At 48.4% G+C, this 19187-nt stretch overlaps 1 protein-coding gene across 8 annotated transcripts in view; it reads right to left on the reverse strand.

The window, feature by feature from the left end:
* The window catches only part of ABCC1 (ATP binding cassette subfamily C member 1), a 160966-nt gene that overhangs the window by 113018 nt on the left and 28761 nt on the right, over positions 1-19187 (reverse strand). For all 8 annotated transcript variants that reach the window (XM_047780429.1, XM_047780435.1, XM_047780434.1 and 5 more), the window contains exons 2-3: positions 4981-5157; positions 472-597 (exon numbers count right to left, since the gene is read on the reverse strand). In XM_047780429.1, the coding sequence (XP_047636385.1) occupies positions 472-597; positions 4981-5157 (303 nt within the window). The remainder of the gene's footprint in view (positions 1-471; positions 598-4980; positions 5158-19187) is intronic.

A 19187-nucleotide genomic window follows, 5' to 3' on the forward strand; every position in this document is an offset into this window, starting at 1 on the left:
GAGAAGGAGACAGGACTGGTAAAGAAGAAAGGGACCCATGGCATTAAAAAAAGGTTTAGAACCCAGCTTTGGGGATGAAAAACAAGATAAAACCCACTTACCCTGAAGCTCAAGGTCCTATATGGTCAGCCCTCTGCCCTTCCTGCCGTCCCAGCCCCCTCCGCTCCTCCTCACTTTCTCTGTCCCCAGCACACAGACCAACTCTCAATTCCTCCCTCTACCCCACCCCAGGACCTTTGAATGTGCTATTCTCTGCAGCTGGATCATCCTAAGCCCCCAGGCCCTTCAACTTTTTGATACCCTGCTCATCCTTTGGGCCTTAGCTCCATCACCCTTTCCTCTCTGGGCCCCCCACAAGACCAAACCAAATTCACCTAACACAGCCAGATTGCTGGATTTCTACTGTGAGATCCTGTTGTTTCTAAATGCCAGCCACTACTTTTGGTCTCCACAGTGCCAGCCCCTACTTACCATGGTGACGCCCAAGAGGGTTGGGCTGACCAGAAACACTGGGGCCAGGAGCTTGCCCAGACTTCTTTCCCAGAAAGAGTAGAAGAGGTCTGCCCAGCAGACAATCCATAGCAAAAATCCCAAGGCCTGAAAGAGAAGTACACGTACATCTTACAATGGCTGGCACCGGAACTTCCCCCAGCATCCCTGCAAAAGGCCTGGCCTCCAGAGGACCAGCCAACCCCCAAACCATCAGCTGTGGTCTTTGGAGTCAGCACAGACCCTATGCAACACAGACAAGCCCAAGGTAGGGGGAGCCACCATCGGGGCTGTCACATACTGGTCTGCAGCCCCTCCCACACCCCAGACACAAGTCTATTTGTCTGCTCAGTATTCTCCTCGGCACCTGAAAACTCAAGTCTCCGGCTCATCTACATCCGCAACCCTGGCAGCCAGCACGGGGCCCCTCACATGATGGCCAGGTATCAACAGCATCATGCATCCAACCAGAACTTACTGGGGATCTAACTATGGGCCACATACTCCCCAAGGTGACAAGGATACAACAGGGAATAAAACAGACAAAAGTCCCTGCCTTCATGGAGCTTTGATTCCCCTGGCAGGAAACAGGCAAGAAACAATCTAAAAAATACATACTTACTTTGTAGCAACATGGGTGGAACAGAGACTCTCATGCTAAGTGAGGTAGGTCAGAAAGAGAAAGATAACTACCATGTGATATCACTTATACCTGGATCTAATATATGGCACAAATGAACCTTTCCACAGAAAAGAAATTCATGGACTTGGAGAACAGACTCGTGGTTGCCAAAGGGGAGGCAGAGGGAGTGGGATGGACTGGGAGTTTGGGGCTAGTAGAGGCAAACTATTGCATTTGGAGTGGAGAAGCAATGAGATCCTGCTGCATAGCACAGGGAGCTGGATCTAATCACTTGTGATGGAACATGATGGAGGATAAGGTGAGAAAAAGAATATATATATGTATATACATATAATCTGGGTCACTTTGCTGTACGAAAGAAATTGACAGAACATTGTAAATCAACTATAGTAATTTTTTAAATAAAAAACAAAATAAAATAAATAAAAAATACATAATTTCATATCAGAGAGGAACAAATGACACAAGGTGAAATAAAACAGGTAAAACAGGGTGGTCAGAGAAGGCCTCTCTGATCAGGAGACATCTGGGTAAAGAGCCAAGAGTGACTACTTGAAGGGAAGAACAAGTCAGGCAGAGGAAACAGCAGGTGCAAAGGTCCTGAGGTAGGAATGTGTTCAGCAGGTCTGTGGCTGCTGTGGCATGGGCTGCGTGTGTGGTAGGAGGTGGCTGAAGAGGAGCCTGGAGCCAGATTGAATTGGGCCCGTAGGAGGACGTCCAGATGTTATTCCCTGTGAAGAGAAGCTGCCAGAGGGCTGTTGAGCAAGGCATGAACAAAATCTGATTTAGCTTTTAAAGGGAGATATTCTTCCCCAAGAAAAGTACAAAGTGCTCCCAGAGGTCTAAGAAGAAGACACTGTATCTAGTTGAGGACAGGGGAGCGGACAGCATGTTGAGATAGACTTGGATTGTGGTCCGAATGAGATGGATTTGGGTGGCAGTATTAAGGGCGAGGAGACAGCTTCAGTAAAATCACTCAAGTTTTTCCTGTTTGCCAAGGGCTTATGGAAATAAATCTTAGGCAATACAGTCCTGATAGGAGTTCCGCAGTGGCTCAGCAAGTTAAGGACCTGGCATTGTCATTGCTATGGCTCGGGTCACTGCTGTGCTGTGGGTTTCATCCCTTGCCTGTGAATTTCTGTATGCTGCAGGCACAGCCAAAAAAAACAGGACTGATAAAGACAAATTTCATATGAGATCACTAATACGTGGAATCTGATATAAAAAAAAAGATACAAAAGAACTTACTCACAAAACAGACTCAAAGATTTCAAAACCAAACCTATGGTTACCAAAGGGGAAACACTGGGGGGAGGAATAAACCGGGAGGTCGAGATTGACAAAGACACACTTCTATACCTAACATTCTTAAGTAACAAGGACCTGGGATACAGCACAGAGAAATCAACTCCATGCTCTGTAATAATCTATGGGAGAAGAATCTGAGAAGGAATGGGGTACGTACATGGATAACGGAAGCATTCTGCTGTGCGCCAAAAGCCAACGCAACAGTGGAAGTCGACTAGGCTCCAATAATTTAAAAAAAAAAAAAAAGACTGATACATGGCATAGAAAAAAATTTTAATCTAAAAAGATAAAAAAGGACAGACACACGCCAAGAGGAGAAAGGGGGATGAAGAACAGGATGTACAGGTGCCCCCCACGTCTCCCAACATTCATCCTTACAGGGGACAACCAGAACCTGCACAGTAGAGAAAGCAGACACACCCACCAAATGATCAAAATTAAGCCCATCAGGAAGTTCCCCTGCAGTGCAGCAGGTTAAAGATCCAGTATTCTTACTGTTATGGCTTGGGTCACCGCTGGGATACGGGTTCCATCCCTGGCCTAGAAACTGCCAGAGGCCATGGACATGACCAAAAAAATGTAAACCAATCAGGGAGGGGCAGATGGACACCAAGGGGCCTTAGATGTAACCCAGAGAAGGACCCCACATCCCTTTTGTAGTTTTCTAGCCAGACAGGCATTAGCTGAATCTAATCGTGAGGAAACGTTGCCCCAACACCCAAGTTGAGGAACGGACAAAATCAACTGGTCCACATTCTCCAAATATGCCAGTGTCATAAAAAATAAAGGTGAACAATTCTTCCAAAATTACAGGAAAAATAAACAGACGGTGTGTCTAAATGCAGTGTATGACCCTGGACTGGGGGGAAGAGGGTGGAGATGCTAGAAAGGATAGTATTGGGACAAGAGACAAAAATGGAACACACATAGTAGATTTTTTTTTTTTTTTTGTGGCCATACCTGCAGCATATGGAAGTTCCTGGGCCAGGGATGGAATTCCAGCTACAGCTGTGACCTAAACCACAGCTGCTGGCAACACTGGATCTTTAACCCACTGCCTCAGGCCCAGGATCAAACAGGCATCTCTGGAGTGACCTGAGCTGCCACAGTCAGATCCTTAACCCACTGAGCCTTGGAGGGAACTTCTCATAGTAGACTTTTTTTTTTTTTTAAACATCATGTCCATGTTAAATTTCCTGAACTTGATAACTGTCCTGCTGTTACATAAGAGGATATCCCTGTTTCGAGAAAAGATATACTGAAGAATCAGGGGTAAAGGGGTGGGATGGATGCTAGCTATCTCAAAAGATCCAGAAAAAATAAATAATATGTATCTATGGCGAAAGCAAAAGAGAGAGATGAGGTTGGAGTTCCCGTGGTGGCTCAGTGGTAACAAATCCGACTAGTATCCATGAGGATGCAGATTCGATCCCTGGTCTCGCTCAGTGGGTTAAGGATCCAGCGTTGCTGTGAGTTGTGTTATAGGTCACAGACACAGCTTGGATCCCATGTTGCTGTGGCTGTGGCCGGCAGCTGCAGCTCCGATTCAACCCGGAGCCTGGAAACTTCCATATGCCTCGAGTGTGGCCCCAAATAGACCAAAAAAAAAAAAAAAAAAAGGGAGAGGAGAAAGGAATGATGTAACATGTAGCAAATGTTAAAAATTGGTGACTGAGTAAGGTGCATACCAGGCTGCTGGGAGTGCTAAGTACTGTTCTTGCAACTTCTCTGTAGTTTGAAATTTCTTCAAGATAAAAAATTTTTCCAGTTAAAAAGACATCTTTGGTCAAATCTCTGGATGAGCTCCTGAGATAAAGTCTATCATCCCCACTGATATGATAAGTTAACTGAGGCTCAGGGAGGTTAAGAAAGCTGCTTCTTTAATTTAGTATCTATATGAGATGGTGGATGTTCACGAAACTTACTGCAATAATCATTTCATGATGCATGCCCGTCAAATCATTAGGCTGTACACTTAAACGTACACCATGCTGTCTGCCTATTATATCTCAATAAAACCGGAAGAAAAAAAAGACATTTGCTCAAGGTCATACAGTGAGCCAGTGGCAGAGTCCACATCTGACCACACATCTGAACCCAGAGCCCTAGCCTTTACCTATGAGGTTATTATTCCTTCTTTCTTTTTTTGCCTTTTGTCTTTTTAGGGCCACACCCGCGACATATGGAGGTTCCCAGGCTAGTGGTCCAATCAGAGCTGCAGCTGCTGGCCTACACCATAGCCACAGCAACACCAGATCCGAGCCATGTCTGCAACCTACACCACAGCTCACAGCAACACCAGATCCTTAGTCCACTGAGCGAGGCCAGGGATCGAACCCGCAACCTCATGGATGCTAGTCAGATTCATTTCTGCTGAGCCACAACGGGAACTCCTATTACGTTATCACTCTGTCTCCTAGAAAAGGAACTCAGGGCCAAGTAAGTAGCAGAACCATGACAGTTTTCACAACCACCACTCCCGACCCCACCACTCCCAACCCCAACACACCCACACCACGATAAAACCCCACGTGACTTACAGTTTTGGCTTTGTTGAGATGTGTCATCTGAATGTAGCCCCGGTCATGGCGGGAGAGATAGAGGAAGTAGAAGGGGAAGCAGACCCAGAGGTAAGAGCAAGGCACCCACACGAGGACAGTGTTCTGAAAGCACTTGGTGAAGTCGGGGTTGCTGGTGTTCCACGTGACGTTCCACTCCTGCGGAAACAAACACAGGCGCGGGGTCGATGGGGCGCCCTAAAGAGCTTGGGCAGGGGGCCAGTGTGGAGTTCAAAACCAGCTGCTGTGGGTTTTAAGAAAACAGACAAGACCGCTACAACTGAGGCCCTCGCAGAGAGAACAGGCAAACTGGAACGAGCGGTAGCCAGAAAGACCACAAAACAAGGAATGGGGGATGATGGTATGTCTCCTCTCACCCACCAGTTAAGTTCCTGGGACCTGTGGCAAGTTCCATTATTGTACAAAAGACGGTAGACTGCCGTTTAGAGGAATCTCTAAAGGTATTCTGGAAACGGAGGCATCCTTTAGTTACATAAATCATTTCTCCTTTGCAATCTTGTGAATTAAGAACTTTCTAATATTCTCCCCCAACACCGTGATCTCCATCGGCATCAGCATCACCGTCATCACTAACATGACCACTTTCATCAGCATCATTAGCATCATCACCATCAGCATCATCACCATCATGACCACTTTCATCAGCATCAATAGCATCAGCATCATCACCATCATGACCACTTTCATCAGCATCATCACCATCAGCATCATGACCACTTTCATCTGCATGACCACTTTCATCAGCATCATTAGCATCATCACCATCAGCATCATCACTATGATGACCACTTTCTCTTTTTGTTGTTTTCTCTTGTTTTTTGTCTTTTTAGGGCCGCACCCAAAGCATATGGAGGTTCCCAGGCCAGGGGCAAAATCAAAGCTGTAGCCACCAGCCTACGCCACAGCCACAGCAATGCAGGATCCACACGTGTCTGTGACCTACACCACAGCTGTAGGCAACGCCGGATCCCTAACCCATTGAGCAAGGTCAGGGTTCGAACCCGTGTCCTCATGGATGCTAGGCGGGTTCATTAACCACTGAGCCATGATGGGAACTCCTATCACAACCACTTTAATCAGCATCATCACCACCATCAACACGACCGCTTTCATCAGCACCGTCATCATCACTTTCATCAGGACCATCAACACCACCAATCAGCTCTATCATGTCACTTTCATCATCATCACCACCATTAGTGTCAGCAGCATGGATAACATCCAAACTGCAAGGTTATTTTTTTTTGCTTTTGCTTTTTTAGGGCCACACCCGTGGCATATGGGGTTCCCAGGCTAAGCGTCGAATCAGAGCTGCAACCACCAGCTTATGCCTCAGCCACAGCAATGAGGGATCTGAACCTCATCTGCAACCTACACCATAGCTCATGGCAACGCTGGATCCTTAACCCACTAAGCGAGGCCAGGGATCAAACCTGGGTCCTCATGGATGCTAGTCAGATTTGTTTCCACTGAGCCATGACAGAAACTCCCCAGACTGCTCCAGGCCCTATTCCAAATTCCTTATATGTACTATCTCCTTTAATTCTATAATTACCATTCCTTTTTCAGAAGGGAAAACTAAGGCACAGAGAGCTTGAGTGATCTGTGTAGTATTTCAACAGTCAGTATGATCTGACTGTTCAAACTCAAACTCATGTGATTTGGTTCTGAAGTGCCCACATTTAACCACTAAAGCTATCCAGCCCTGAAAAGAAATTTGTTTTCATTACTTTTATTTTCTCAGAAACCACCTGTGGAGTTCCCTTCGTGGCTTAGCAGTTAATGAACCTGAGTAGGATCCATGAGGATGAAGGTTCAATCCCTGGCTCCACTCAGTAGGTTAAGGATCCGGTGTTGCCACGAGCTGTGGTATAGGTCAAAGAGGTGGCTCTGATCCCACATGGCTATTGCTGCGGCTGTGGTGTAGGCCAGCAGCTACATCTCCAATTTGACCCCTAGCCTACAAACTTCCATATGCAGCAGGTGTGGCCCTAAAAAAAACTTAGGTTAGCTGCCAACATTTAAAAGCAGGAAATTTCACATTTTAAAAAAATGGATTTCTGGTATCTCTTTTAAAAAACAAAACAAAACAAAACAAAAAAACAGAAAACCAGCAGCACTGGGCCCATATTCCCACTTCACAATCATTAAGGGGGGCTAGATTGTAGCTGGCCTCTGGATAAGGTGCAGGCAATCCAGCTGGCCAGTCCCCAGGCAGCCCCTCCCCAAGCATCCTCTCTCCACCACCGGACAATGAGCTCTCCAGACACCTCCAGGCAGCTCCGACTCCAACAGCCTTCCCACAGTCAGATAAATGAGATCACCAAGGAACTCTAGGGACCATGGAGTCTGAGGACTCCACGCAAACTACCTCAAGTACATCAAAGAACGTTAAAGAACAGAAAGCGATGGGAACATGTGGATCATTTCACTTAGAGGCACATTTCACAATCAATCAAAATATTTGTTCCAAGGAGATCCTGCTGAATAGCATTGAAAACTTTGTCTAGATACTCATGTTGCAACAGAAGAAAGGCTGGGGGAAAAATGTAATTGTAATGTATACATGTAAAGATAACCTGACCCCCTTGCTGTACAGTGGGAAAAAAAAATTAAATTTGTTCCTAGCTTTTCAAAAAAGAGGCCTAGCTGCACACAAGAGCGTGAGCATACTTAACACTACTGGAGTGTACACGTAAAAACATTAAGATGGTTCAATAAGAAAGGGAGTTCCCGCTGTGGTGCAACGGGATCTGCGGTATCTTGGGAGCGCTGGGACACAGGTTCGATCCCTGGCCTGGCACGATGGCTTAAGGATCTGGTGTTGCCGCAGCTGCAGCTGAGTGACAATGTGGCTCAGATCTGATCCGTGGGCTTGGGAATTTCGGATGCCATGGGGCAGCCAAAAAAGAAAGAAAACATAAGATTTGGAATTCCCTGGTGGCTTAGTGGTTAAGGATCCAGTGTTGTCACTGCTTTGGCTCGGGTTAGTGCTGTGGCACAGATTCAACCTCTGGCCCAGGAACTTCTGCATACCTTGGGCAAGGCAAAAAAAAAAAAAAGGAAGAATTTGACTTTTTTTTTTTTGATCTTTTTTAGGGCTGCAGCCATGGCATATGGTGGTTCCCAGGCTAGGGATCAAATCGGAGATGTAGCTGCCGGCCTACACCACAGCCACAGCAACACGGGATCGGAGCCACATCTGCGACCTACACCACAGCTCACGGCAATGCCGGATCCTTAACCCACTGAGCCAGGTCAGGGATTGAACATGTGTCCTCATGGATACCAGTCGAGTTCGTTACCACTGAGCCGCAACAGGAACTCCCAAGAATTTGACTTTAAAAAAGACAGAACGCCCTAGGTATTAAATAAGCAAGAACTCAAACTGGTTCTTCAGAGGTATAATTATTCGATGATACGAAAGGTTATTTTTCCAGAACCAAGAACAAGGAATCACTGAAAAGTAAATTTGAAAAGGTCAACACACACCAAAGGATTTAGCTAGGAAACTTCTAAACCTGAAAAAGGATAAAGGTCATGCCTCTGTGGACATGGGCATTGAGAAGACAGCCTTGGAAATAAGAATCTGGTCATCAAGAGCTGTGGTTTATGTCAAAGACTAATTTGATGAATTCATACCTCTTATAATTCTTAAGCTGCTGGTGGAAAAGGGGATTAAACTGCTGGTGGCTATTACACACAAAACAGTTTCTGAGCAGTTGCCAGAAAAAGCTCATTCCAAAGGAATCTGCCTTTCTAGTAGAAAAACAATGCTAGGACTTAATATATACAGTTACGTATATAAGAAGCTCAGTTTGTATGTGAGACTTCAATAACCTGATCCTTGCCCCATTGACCCCCTGCCTGGGTATTGCAGTAGCTTCCTACCCATTTCCTGCTTCCAGTCCTGGTCCCACTTAGTCCTCCTCAGGGCAGCTCATCTATCCATACATCTCTGCATCCATCCACAGACAGAACTATCCTCCCATCTGTGAACCCATCCATCCACCTACCCACCCATCCATGCACCAGTGCATCCATCCATCCATCTACCCATCTCTCCATCCACCCACTTCCACTACCCACACATCCAAGCAGCCAGCCACCACCCATCTACCCACCCATCTATCTCTCCATCTACCCACCCACCCATCCATCTAGGCATCCATCCATGTCTCTCTCTCTTTTTGTATTAATTCACTTTCACTAGATAATTTATTTATGTGCTGAAGCCTTCCCAAACTACACAAAATGGCATACTATGAAAAGTAAGTTCTCCTTCCTGAACCTGCAGCAACCCCCTCTTACCCCACAGGCAAAATTATCATTGCTAACATCTTGTTACTCTTCCAAATACAGCTTACTTACTTTGTTTCTGCCAAAGGTACCATAATACAATACTGGTTCCACACCGTGCTTTTTTCACTTAACTAATATTAGAAACCAATCTCTACCAGTGCCATAGGTCTTTTTTTTTTTTTTTTTTGGTCTTTTTAGGGCTGCACCTGTGACACATGGAGTTTCCCAGGTTAGGGGTTGAATCAGAGCTGCAGCCATCGGCCTACACCACAGCCACAGCCACATGGGAACCGAGCCGCATCTTCGACCTACACCACAGCTCACAACGATGCCAGATCCCCAACCCACTGAGCGAGGCCAGGGACGGAATCTGCATCCTCATGGATGCTCGTCACAGTCGTTTCTGCCGAGCCACGACAGCAACTCCAATCTCCTTCATTTTTGATAGCTTAATTTTATTTCTTTTGAACAAAGGATGGAAGTGACAAGCCACCTTCCAAACCTGGTCCCCTAACCCCCTAGTTCCTCTCACTAGAGGCGACAGTGTCAGTTTCTTCTGTGTCCTTCCAAAAAATACTTTACGCATATACAATACAAATAAATGCATACTTTCTGTTAGCAAGTAGAAAGAAACACACTCCACATCCTGTTCTGTATCTTCCTTCCATCTCTTAATCAGAGGTCTCAAGGACCATCCTGCACGGCACACGTCTTTATTCTTTGTATGGATGGACTTAACTTTATGTAACCAGTCTCCTGCTGACTGGACAGTGGGTTGCTTTTACAAACAATGCAGCGGTGAATAAATAACCTAGTAAGTGCCTCATTTCACCCAAAGCAAACACTAGATCAGAGGGAGTACGCATTTAAAATTTAAACAGACACTGCCTCCAAATGGGTAGCATCACTTTATACTCCATCTAACAAGGTACACGGTAATGACTTCCCAAGCTACAAGCTTTTGATCGCTGCCAATCTGACAGTGGAAAAATACCTCACTGCAGCTTAACTTCTTTTTCTCTTTATGATCAAAGACACCAAAGGTCTTCCCATTTTCCTCCTCCTTAGAGGAAAAGCCACAGACTTAAATACTTACGTAAAAAAATGGGACAGATCTTATTACCCATCTCCCCTGGGCAATAACCGCCAGCAGCTCCTGATCGCCTTTAAGAGCCAATCCCTGCTGTGGCTCAAGAGGTCTTTCACACGCCAGCTTCACCTGCTTCTTCTGCAATTTCCCCCACTCTGTTCCCCAATATGTCCACTTGACTATTCACTCAAGGTAGTGTTTATCAAGCCTGGGTCAGGCATTGCTCAAGGCACTGGAGATGGAGAAAAGCCAAGGTCCCTGCCTTTTAGGCATTCCCCAACTGCTGGTTGAACGAATGTTTCTTTAGAATACCTCTTGCTAGATACTATCCTTGCACTCTTCCCACAATAACAAACTCCTATTCATCCTTCAAAACCCAATTCAGATACCTCTTTAAAGAAGCCTTCCTCCTTACTCCCCAAACCATCAGGATCCCTCCCCTCCACATTGCAGTGACTTTCTTATGTGTCTGTCAATACCTCTGTCTTGCAAGGACCTCAGTGCCAGGACCATGTGGTATTTACGTTTGACTTCTCTCCTCCACACCCAGCAGGAAGCCAGAGGTTACTAAGTAAACAAATGACCTTAACCATGCCTCCTCTCATCACCATTACTTCCTACTTTGTTTTTTAAAAAAAGCAATCCATCTAGGTAAGAACATGGCTATGACCCTGGGTTTCTGGTCCCCAGGGTGTGGATTACAACTCAGCCCCTGACCTCATGTGAACCTGGACAGGTCCCTTAACTTCTCCAAGCCTTCATCTCCTTGCCAGTGTGGTCAGGAAAATACCTAGGCCCGGAAGGAAGCATCAAATGGGACAAAGTGTGGGAGGTGCTTCTGCATGGGCCAGCCTGGTCCAGAGATGGGAAGTGGCGGCTCTGCCTTGCAGACACCAATATTCATAATGAATGCCACCACTACTCCCAGCACTGCCCAGCTTGGGGATGCTTAAGGGACAAAGAAAAGTTCAAGTTGGGAAGTGAGCCCGAGAAAACTGGGGAGCATCTGAGGACACAGAACTCTGGGGAAGGAGAGGTTGGAGAAACGCTTAGCCAGGGAAAGGGTGTATTCTTCAGAAGGCAGCTTCCAGCTCAAAGCCAGACGGCCAGGCCTGACCAAGAAGGCAGAGAGAGGAGGGAGGTGCGTGAAAAGAAGACATCTGGAAGGAATGCAACCCTGCCAGCACCTCGGTTTTCATCGAGGAAAACCAGTTTCAGATTTCTGACCTAGAACTAGGTGATTAAAAAAAAAATCGGTGTTGTTTTAACAGAGTTGATGCTAATTTGTAACAGCAGCTCTAGGAAACTAATACAGGTAATTGCTTCTGAACTTGGTGGTGTTTTGAGCATTCAGAACTTCCACCTGGCCCAGCTTCCCAGTGGGTGAAGGCGTGCACTCCAGAAAACCCTGTTAAAATCCATCACTGGGAAAATGCTCCTGTTGTGGCTCAGAGATACGGACGGAATCCAACTAGTATCCACGAAGATGAGGGTTGGATTCCTGGCCCTGTTCAGTCGGTTGAGGATCCAGTGTCATATAGTTAACACTCAATAAAGAGCTATTGTCACTAATCTTAATTCTTACATCAATAATAAAAATAAATGAAATTTGGGGTTCCTGATGTGGCTTAGTGAGTTAAGGATCCAGTATTGCTGCAACTGCAGCATAGGTCACAGCTGTGGCTCAAATTCAAGCCCTGGCCCAGGAATTCCATACACTGCGAGTGTGGCCAAAAAAGGAAAAATAGAAAAAAATTTTAACTAAAAAAAAAAGTTTACAGCATTATACTCTTAATATGACAATCTTATATTGTTATTGCTAATAATACCACCTAGGTTTAATTGAGCACAACTACGTGCCAAGCATTGCTTCCTTGCATTTTATGTGAATTAACTCATTTAATCTTCATGATGGATTACCCAGAAAGGAGGCTGTTTTGATCACCATTTGGTAGATGAGGAAACAGACACAGAGAAGTCAACTGGTTTGCCAAAGATCACACAGCTTGTAAGAGATGAGGTTGGGGCTCAAACCTAGGAAGACTGACTGGGGAGCCACCCTACCCCTGATGCTAACTCCTAGTGATGGATTGGTTAGAGTTTTTTGTTTGTTTCTTTGCCTTTTAAGGGTTGCACGCACAGCATATGGAAGTTCCCAGGCTAGGGGTCGAACTGGAGCTGCAGCTGCTAGCCTACACCACAGCCACAGCAGCGCCAGATCCAAGCCACATGTGTGACCTATACCACAGCTCACAACCTACACCTTAACCCACTGAGCGAGGCCAGGGATCGAACCCACATTCTCATGGATACTAATTGGGTTCATTATCTCTGAGCCGCAATAGGAACTCCTCTTAGTGATGGATTGTAATGGGATTTTCTGGAGTGCACGCCTTCCCCTGCATGGAAGCTGGGCCAAGTGGAAGACCTACACCAAGTTCTGAAGCAATTACCTGTATTAGTCTCCTATAGCTGCTGTTACAAATTATCATTAACTCCGTGGTTTAAAACAACACAGATTTTTTTTTTTGTATCACCTAGTCCTAGGTCAGAAATCTGAAGGTGGTTTTCCTGGATGAAAATCAAGTGCTGGCAGGGCCGCATTCTGTCCAGAGACTCTCAGGGAGAATCCATCCACATGCCTTTTCCGTGTCTAGCAGCCTCCACATCCCTTACTTGTGGCCTCTCCTCCCTCCTTCAAAGCCAGGAGCATCCGGCCTCCTCATGCTGCGTCTCTGGTTCCTTCTTCTGTCTCCGCTTTATTAAGGACCTCGGTGATAACCTCGGGTGGAGCCAGATGACCCAAGATGCCACCTTCTCAAGGTCAGCACCCTTCGTTCCATCCGCAGACGCCCTTCCTTTGGCCACGTGACCGTGACACATTCGCAGGTTCAGGGAGTCAGGCCGTGGACATCTTCAGGAAGACCGCTGTTCTTCCTTCCATGACCTCAGGTTTATTCTGGCTCACCCTCAACATTCTGTGGACAACCACCCCCTGCAGACATCATCGCTCCCCTGGGCTGGGTCAGATTCCAAAGCCACCACAGTCCAGGCAGGCTCAGGCAGGAAGTGGCCAGGGACAGGCCAGAGAAAGAGCCTCACACGTCAGCCCAGATGCCCACTGGCCCTCTCCACTCGGCTGGGCTGGTCACAGAGATGCCCGAGTTCCCAGGGTCCCCTCGGCCAGGGCCCAGGGTCTCCACTGTGCTGCTCCTGCTGCCCCGGCCTGGCTGGCGCATTTTCCAGAGGGACATTTGGCTGAAGTCTGCAGGGACAAGGGAAAAGCCCCGCTCGGGACCCAGCTGGCCGAGCCCAGGACAGGAGGGAGGCTGAGGAAGAGAGGATGGGCAGACAACAGGCAGAGGAGGCACGTATGAACTTGAACTGCTGCCACCAGCTGCTGGGAGCAGAGCTGCTCTGAGAAGACCTACTATGTTCCAGGCGGTTCCCCTGCGGCCTGAACATCCCTTTTCCAATTCAGTTGTGTCAATGACGTACAGGTTTCAATGGCTCAGCGGGTAATTATTTCTCAGGAGACCCCTGTGTGCCAACACCATCTGGAAGGAAATAAGGCTTCCAGTCTCACAGTCTCACACTATCGCAAGAAGCAGACACTGTACAGACAAACGGCTCCGTGGCATGGTTAGGCAGCAAGTGCCCCGAAGAAGAACCAAGGGGTCAGAGGGTCATGGTGAGCGCTGAGTGCTATTTCTATCAGGTGGACAGAAAAGGCCTCAGGCCAGGGGACGTCTGAGCCAAGATATAAAGGGAAAAATGAAGAAACATGCGCTACCTTCTACGATGGAAAGAGAAAGAACGAGGATGTGGAAGGTTCTTCGCAGCATGTGCCAGGACGGATCTAAGTGCTTCATGTCACAAACCCTAGAAGGCAGGCCTGCAATTAAACCCATTTTACCGACACAGAAACTGAGGCTGAGTCACACGACCTGCAAGCAGCCGGCAAAGCCAGGAATCTGAATCCTGATGCGAAGGCCTCTATGTATGTAGGAAAGGCCCTGTTTGCCATGTTTACCATATGGAACATACTTCTGTTCCCATTTAAAATTAGTACAGGAGTTCCCGTCGTAGCGCAGTGGAAACGGATCCAACTAGGAACGATGAGGCTGAAGGTTTGATCCCTGGCCTCGCTCAGTGGGGTAAGGATCCGGCGTTGCCGGGAGCTGTGGTGTAGATCACAGACGCGGCTCGGATCCCGCGTGGCTGCGCCTGTGGCATAGGCTGGCAGCTACAGCTCCGATGAGACCCCTAGCCTGGGAACCTCCATATGCCTCAGGTGCAGCCCTAAAAAGCAAAAATAAATAAATAAAAGTAGCATAAAAGGGGATAAAGATGCTTATTTAGGCAGGGAAATGTCCTTAGCAGGAGACAAGAACAACAAAAGCGAACATTTTTGTTAACATGAAGAGTGATCACCCCCATGGGGTCGGATTGAAGCTGGCGAGAGGAAGACGACTACTGGTTTTTATTATCTTTTGCACTGTTTGAATTTTTGTTTAACTCCGCATGTATTTCCTCTAAAAAAACAATAATAAAACGAGTTGGCGCTTTCAATAAAAAAGCAGCAGCAGGAACTTAAGGGTAGAACTTTCTGTCTGCTGAGCTGGGAATAAAAAGAAAGCACCTATTTATCATGACAGCACATCCTAAAGGCCACAGTTGTCACAGCAGGCCCTGTGCTCTGTGTTTTCCACGCGTGAGTCCATTGAAACCTCACAACAGCCCGATCAAGTCAGGACTGTGAAAACGCCCCCTTTTCAGATGAGGACTCTGACACCCAGAGTGGGGGAAAAAGGCAGGAAGAGGCAGAGCGGGGATTCAAACCCACAGAGGGTCTGACACTGTGGTCTTAACGGCTGGGCTCCACCAGCTCCCAGCCAGGTGCTTGGAAGGCTACGGGCTTTGCAAGGCCAAGGGCGATGCTGCTCTCAGGCCTTGGAGATTCCAAGCTCGTCTGTACAGAATGGAGAAGCAGCATGCTGGCTGGACATGGAAATCTTCCACACCTGCCCCTCCCTAGTGACCCCGGGTGAGCAATGCGGGCTAATGATTAAGAACCATGGCCCAAGGTCTTGGTTCTAATCTTCTCCACATCACTCACACATGTGGGCCTGAAAGCAAGGTTTCTCAAGCTCAGGACCATGGCCATGGGGGCCCAGAACATTCTCTTTTGTGAGGGGCTGGTCTGTAGGACACTGAGCAGCACCCCTGACCTCCACTCTACAGATGCCAGCAGCACATGTTAGGTTTAATCCCCACAAACTCACCACAGGAGGCAGGTAGTATAATTAAACCCATTTTACAGAACAAGAAACTGTGGTCACATAACCTGCAAGTGACATACACAGCTAGTTGTGACAATTAAAATGTCTCCAGGGAGTTTCCTTCGTGGCTCAACGGTTAATGAACCCGACTAGGATCCATGAGGATGAGGGCTGGATCCCTGGCCTCGCTCAGTGGGTTAAGGATCTAGCACTGCTGTGAGCTGCCTGGTGTAGGTCAAAACGTGGCTCTGATCCTGCGTTGCTATGGCTGTGGTATAGGCCGGCAGCTACAGCTCCAATTCAACCCCTAGCCTGGGAACTTCCATATGCCACACATGCGGCCCTAAAAAGCAAAAAGCAAAAATTAATTAATGAATGAATTAAAATATAAATAAAATAAAATAAAATGTCTCCAGAGGGAGTTCCCCATTGGTCAAGCAATTAGGATTCTGTGCTTTCACCTCTGCAGCCCATATTCAATACCTGGGATCTGGGAACTGGGATCCCACATCAAGCTTCTGCATGCCACAGCCAAAAAAAAAAAAAAAAAGAAGTCTCCAGAGATTGCCAAATATCCCCATATCCCCTCGGGGGGGGTGGGGGGCGGCGCGCAAAAGCGCCCCCACTACCCTAAGGCAGTGACCTTGCCAGGCCTCAGTTTCTTCCCCTGTGAAATGAACCTAATTCTCGGACACACTTACTGTAGAATGACTGGGAAGGTGAAATGAAATGACCCAGAAAGTTCCAGTTTCAGTTCTTGGCCAAAAGACTAATCAACAAACATAAGTGCAAGGATTCGTTCATTCACGCGTCCCATCATACAGTGAAGAAATAGTCAGTACCTATCTCAAGCCAAGCTCTGGGCTCATCATGGGGAAACGGGGGTAAACCCAGCACAGACGCCGGCCCTCCTAAGACGCTCGGTCCATTAACGTGGTAAGGTCACACATCACAGCCTAACTGCAAAGGGCAACGCGAGCTCTGGAGGGGAAAGGCGAGGAGGCAGACATCATCAGGGTGAGGGTCCGGGAAGGGTTGGGGGCCGCCAGCCGTGCAGGGCTCGGGGGAAGCATGTCCAAGGCCAGAGGAAGAGACCCATGTGCCTGTCCGCCTTTCCAGAAATGGAGACTAAGAGAAGGGGGGAGACAAAGGCGAAGGCAAATAAATAAATACAAGCAATAGCAACAGCTACAAAGCCTGGGAACCCTGGAGCCAGTGGGTCTGGGTTTGAATCCAGCAGCCGCTGCCCATGTGGCTCTTGACCTTCAGATGACCTTTAGCTCATCTCTCCCACCCTGGCCCCTAGTCTGCAAAACAGGACTAATAATGGACCTACTACGTGGACAGCAAGGGTGAGCGCTCAGCTTGCCTGGAGGGGCCTCTTGGCTGGTGGCGGCAAGGGAGGGGGATCGGGCAGGCCCAGAACGGGCTTCTGGCTCGGCACCAGCAGCCCAGTAAAGGATGCAAACCCAGGAGATGGGAACTCAGGCTAGTAAGCGTGCTAATAGCAATAATAAAACAGCAGATCTTACAGAGCCCTGACTGTAGCGCCAGGCACAGTATTCCAGGTTTACTGCATGTCGTTCCGTTTCATCATGACCCAGCTAAGGTGGGTTCTTCTTCCCATTTTGCAGGGAGAGTCGCAGAGGCAGAAGGAGCCAAAAAGACTTGCCATCAGGTACCTGGCAAGCCTGGATTTAAACCCAGAGAGGCAGGTTCCAGGGCCCAGGCCAACTTCCCAGCAAAGGGAAAGAAGGTCTACAGGACACACGGAGGACCAGGCCCACTGTGGAGGGCTGGGGGTGGGCACGGAGGTGACAGGCCAGTTGGTAAAGCCCAGATTCGGAACCGTCCTGGCTGCGAGACCCCCAGTAAAGGGAAGCTGAGAAAGAGAACGCTGGGAGGCCCGTGAGCTCAAGGGGACTTGCTGGGCTTCTGGCTGGCCATTCATCCTGTTGACAGAGGCGGCAGGGGGCCTCCACTGCTCCACGGAGTCCTGGAAGAGATCCCGGCCGGGGCTGAGGCCGCCCGCCTGTCACAGCACTGGGACACGGTGGCGGTGCCAGCATCCCGCGGCGGGCAGAGCTGAAGCCTTCGCTCACGCTCTGACTCACCAGCGCTAAGAATAAAGCCCAGGAGCACGGCAGAGGGGGCAGGGCAGTGCCCAGGCCTTCCCCCCAGTGCCCGGGCGGCCCTGACCCTGCCCAGGCGAGAGCACTGAACCCACACGCCCAAAGTGCAGATTCGGACACTCTGGTGGGAAAAGGGACAGGGGTGACCTGCAAAACGAAGACCCCTGCCTGAGCAGGACTTCCAGGGCTGGGAAGGAAACAGGCATGGCTGCCCATCACAGGGGTCTGCGTGCCAGCAGTAGGCAGCCTGCTCCGGCCTGCCCCACCCCAACCTGCCCAGGGAGCACCGTGTGGCCTGTCACCAGGGCCCTTCCCCACAAAGCACACACGTGTCCTCGCATTCTCCATCCAGCCCTGACCACTCTGCCAACTCCTTTCCTCTTATCCAACTCTGGAGCTTCACCAGGTCCTCCATCTGGTCACACAGCAGGGACATGTGAGGGGTGAGGCATGTGCCAGGCACAGGAACACGCCTGGGGACACAGCGGAAGACAGAAGGGACAGCACCTATCCATACACTGAGTGCCACTCCCTCCTGGAGCTGACAATCTGATGAGAGAAGACAGAGTCAACTAGAGGAAATATATATGTACACGCAAGGTACATACTACATAAAATAAATATAGTGTGTGTGTGTGACAGATGATAAAAAGGAGGAGACCTTGGAGTTCCCACTGTGCTCAGTGGGTTAAGAACCGGACTAGTTTGGAGTTCCCATTGTGGCTCAGTGGAAACAAACCCAACTGGTATCTATGAGGATGCGGGTTTAGATCCCTCGCCTTGCTCAGTGGGTTAAGGATCCGGTGTTGCCGTGACCTGTGGCCCAGGTCTCAGACATGGCTCAGATCTGGCGTTGCTGTGGCTGTGGCACAGGCCCACAGCTACAGCTCCGATTCAACCCCTGGCCCGGGAACTTCCACATGCCATGGTGCAACAGTGAAAAAGAAAAGATGGGGTAGGGGGGTAGAAGGCCTTACTATGCAGGCTTGAAGGAAACAAGGGAGTAAGCCAATTGCCCAAGTGGGGAAAGAATCTGAGAGAGGAGTGCTCCAAGTGGAAGACACAGCCAGTGCAAAGGCTCTGGGGCAGGAACACATCTGGCCTTTGGGAGCAATAATGGAGAGGCCACGTGCTTCAAGAGTAATGGGAGATAGAGTTGGGGAAGAAGGTGGGAGACAGAGAACAGACTGTGCAGGACTCACAGGCTATTGAAGAGAGGTCTGACCCTCCCTCAGAGTGACATGGACACTGTGGATCGGATGTGTCATCCTCTGCTTTGTGCTTTCAGACAGTGGTTCTCAATCAAAGGCAAGTTTTCCCCAGGGGGACATCTGACAATGAATGTTGGGAGACATTTTTGGT

This window comes from Phacochoerus africanus, chromosome 5 (genome assembly GCF_016906955.1).
Source record: "Phacochoerus africanus isolate WHEZ1 chromosome 5, ROS_Pafr_v1, whole genome shotgun sequence".
NCBI lineage: Eukaryota > Metazoa > Chordata > Mammalia > Artiodactyla > Suidae > Phacochoerus > Phacochoerus africanus.